We start from the raw sequence: 3,753 nt of genomic DNA, 5'->3' as shown, positions 1-3,753 counted from the left end.
TCTCACAAACTCCCTGGAGGGCCTCTATTAGTTGGAACCAACTCAATGACTGTGGGTTTGCTTAGTTTGGCTTGTTTGGGTTTGATGTGACTTGGGAAACAGCTGGTCAGACCAGAAAGACCACCTCTCGATACCTCCCAATCTCAAAAGAGAGGGAGCGTGAGTCGGTCAGCACAATCGACCAGGCTACATAATGAGGGTTCAGAAAAGGCTCTGGGCACAGTCACCCACTCGGGTCCCTGGCTGGCCTAGGCAGTGATAGTCCTGGGGACGGGAGGGGGCAACGCAGTTCTTTTAGGCACATGGAAGCTCTGTGATGGGAACCCTCCCAGACCCCACCTTGTATTTCTCTCCATCTGTATCTTTCTTGCTATAATACAACTGTAATTATCAAAAAGAAGGTGGGAGGGGGGCTTACAAATGTTTGTGGGCAACTTGAATGAGAAGATAATGGAATTTTCCCACTTAGTTTTTGAAGTGCTTTCCGTGCGTTTTGTGAGTCCTTCTAGGCAATCACTGGGCTGCCGGGAGATGTGGGAGCCATCACACCACACGTGGGGAAGGGCTGCCGATGGCTGCAGGGAGGAGGGGACGCCGGAGTTTGCAGCCAGCTAGGCGAAGGGGTCCGAGGGTGCCGAGGGGACTCCTAGTGATATCTGAGACCTGGGCGCCCAGACTCCTGGAGGACCGTACCCTCCTAGGCTGAGCTCTGACTGTGCTTCTGTGCTTGGGGTGGGGTGGGGTGAAGGTCAGAGGAAGAGGCGCTGCTTGGGCAGCTGCTGTCCCAACACAAGGACAGAAGGGCGGGGTGGGGTTTGAGTTCCCCCTTGTACTCCCTTTTCTGTAGCGCCCCCCGGTGGCACTGGGTTGTTAAGGCCTTGCCCGCCAGCCAGAAGGTTGGTTTGAACCCAGAGGCTCCTCCAGGGCGAGGCCTGGCAATTTGCTTTGAAATGGTCCCAGTCTAGAAACCCCAGGGAGCAGGGCTACTCAGCACTAGGGGTGGCCATGAGCTGGGGCCACGGGCCTGCTGGAGCGCCACTGACACCCCGATCCCGCCGTGCAGGACCAGGGAGTTGTGGGAGCGTTGGCAGGGTTTGGTCTTGTGATTCTTCTCTAATGGTTCCATTTGTCTCGATTCTCTGCCTAGGTGATACAGTTAATATTGGAGACGTGTCCTACAAGCTAAAGACTCCCACCAGCCCGGAACTAGTGCCGCAGAACTACAGTAAGAAATACTAATTCGCGCATGGAAACATTTCTTTGGGGGCCGTTTTCCAACATACACCAAACTGGAGTCTCCTCTGAACCCTCAACATCAGCATGTATCAACATGTCTGCCCATTTTGTTTTACCTAAGCCCATTTTGTTGTTGTTGTTGTTGTTGTTGTTGATTTAAGTTGTCTCTCAGCCATCTTATCACTTCACCCATAGCCGTCTCGGCAGAAACATTTGTTTTTAGATTGAGAAGCATTTGGTTTTGAGATTCATCCATGTAGCTGCATCTATCAGTTTGTTCTTAGTTGCTGAGCAGTGTCCCATTTTGTAAGCGTATCAGTGTTTCTCTGTGCCTCTGTTCATAGACATTTGGATAGCTTCTGTTTCTCAGCTGCTCAGGTTCAAGTGCCATCACCATTCCTGTACAAGTCTTGGGTGTTAATTTCCCCCCTTCTGTTGATTAAATAACTAGGAGCACAAGTGAGGAGTCATAGGGGGATAGATACCTATTTAACTTGCTAAAAAAGCCTGCCCACAACTTTGGCCGTGTCCTCAGGAGGGACTAGTCCTGGAGAAGGACATCATGCTTGGCAAGGCAGAAGGTCATTGAAAAAGAAGACCCTTGATCAGAGAGACTGGCATTACTGCTGCAACCATGGGCTTAAACACAGGAAGGGTTAGGAGGGTGGTGTCGGACTGGGCTTCGCTACTGGGTCGGAGAACCCATTGCAGTGGCCATACAGAACTCACAGACGACACTCACAGTCAAGGGGGTTTATGAGGGAAGTTACCACAAGCCAGGATCAGGAAACATTAGGGATACAATCACTGACTATAGCACCACCTCTCCTCAGCCAGCTGCCTCATCTCTCTCTGGTCCACGGCTGCTCAGCCACGTGGTCCCTGGGCCTCTTCCTCTGTGGGCCAGGAAGCCAGCCTGCTGCGGACTCTCACAGTCTCATTTCTGCTCCACTTTTCTATCCCACGGCCCCTTGCCTCCACTTTTGACCTTGGCGTGGCTCCTTTGCTCCAACCCCAGGTCTTTGTGCTGCAGCCTCTGGTGCTTCTGGTCTTGGCAACCCAAAGGGACCAATCCCTCCAAGAATGCGTCACATTCTCCATTTGCATAATCCCACCCAGTCCCTGGAGGGAGGGAGTTACAGAGACTAGATCTCTCACTCTCACTGTCATCAAGCCCATTCTGACCACTGGAGGCGACCCTGTAGAACAGAGCAGAACTGGCCCCGGGGGTTTCTGGGACTGTAAGTCTCTACAGGAGTAGAAAAGCTCATCTTACTGTGAGGCTGTTGGTTTTGAACGGTTGAACCTTGCTGTTAGCTGCCCAGGGGCTCACTCACTGCACCACCAGGGGTCCTTGAAGGCATGGATGGAAGAGCCCTCTTGTGAAATGTCACTTCTTTACATCTTTGCTAATATTGATATTTCTGTTTTTTGGGTTTTTTTTTTCAGTTTACTTATTCTGCTAGATGTCAAGGAGCCCTGGTGTCATAGTGGGTTATGCATTGGGTTCCTAACTGCAAGGGCAGCAGTTTGAAACCACTGTCTGTTCCTCAGGAGGAAGATGAGGCTTTCTGCTCCTGTGAGACTCACGTCCTTGGCAACCCTAGGGCGCTGTTCTGTTTAACCCCTCGGGGTGCCAGGCCTCAGGGTCGGCTCAGGGGCAGAGGGTGCTGTGAGTGCTTGTTTGTCCTTTGTGTTAGGTTTTAACGGGAACTCACTACGATTTTAAAAAGTATCAACTTCATTGAGATATAATTCATACACCATAAAGTTCACTCGAAAAAAATTGTACTCACCTGTGCCCTCACCGGAGATCGAGGAGCAGAATGGTTCCAAATGCCGCCGTGCCGGTCACTGCTTAGTGCACGAAGCCACCTTGATGGCCAGTGTGCGGCTAACAGTTGGGCTTGTATCTTCTTGTCCACCTTCTGCCAGGGAGGATCTCTTCTGCCTTACAACTTCTTCTAGAATTTAGTTCACTTACGTTTCTCTGCATCCTTGGGTGCATGCTAGGTTTTCAGAAACTGTGATTTTTATAAGTTAACTGGCTTGTTCTGGTTGTTAGGGTGGAAATGAAACTCTCTCGCAACTCTCTTTATCCTAACTGGAAGTGGGAGTTAGGAACATTTATTTTTAATGTCGGTTATTTAATAGCTGTGCCTGATCATATTACTATAATAGGCAGGTTTTTCTTTTTAAAGGTGAAACTAGTAACAAGTTCTTGTTATAATTTGCTGGAGGAAAATGGACAGAATCAATCTATAATATCTTACATGCTATGGGTAGATGATAGAGAGAAAAGGATAAAAAATGTTCTCCTGATTTCTGGGCCTTAAAAAAAAATTAAGACCATAGTTAACCCCCCCCCTCCTTTTCGTAGCTAACTTTTTATGATAAACCTCAGAGGTAAGGATTAATATCCAAGCTTCATAGGCAGTAGAAACATTCTTATGTAGTTTTGAATTTGTGAGAGAAACTGCTACTTAGAGGGAGATTATGTTTAAAATTTGGGCCCCA

The 3,753-nt window shown here is 49.0% G+C and overlaps 1 protein-coding gene across 1 annotated transcript in view; it reads left to right on the top strand.

Annotated features, from left to right (window-relative positions):
• The first annotated feature begins 1,116 nt into the window (after window positions 1-1,116).
• The window catches only part of VWA8 (von Willebrand factor A domain containing 8), a 426,636-nt gene continuing 423,999 nt past the window's right edge, over window positions 1,117-3,753 (top strand). Inside the window, exon 1 of the mRNA XM_045287091.1 lies at window positions 1,117-1,225. Coding sequence (XP_045143026.1) covers window positions 1,117-1,225 — 109 coding nt within the window. The remainder of the gene's footprint in view (window positions 1,226-3,753) is intronic.

Source organism: Echinops telfairi, unplaced genomic scaffold, assembly GCF_000313985.2.
Source record: "Echinops telfairi isolate 266 unplaced genomic scaffold, ASM31398v2 ScPeMD7_11;HRSCAF=52, whole genome shotgun sequence".
Taxonomy (NCBI): domain Eukaryota; kingdom Metazoa; phylum Chordata; class Mammalia; order Afrosoricida; family Tenrecidae; genus Echinops; species Echinops telfairi.
This window is presented reverse-complemented; position numbering and strand designations above follow the sequence as displayed.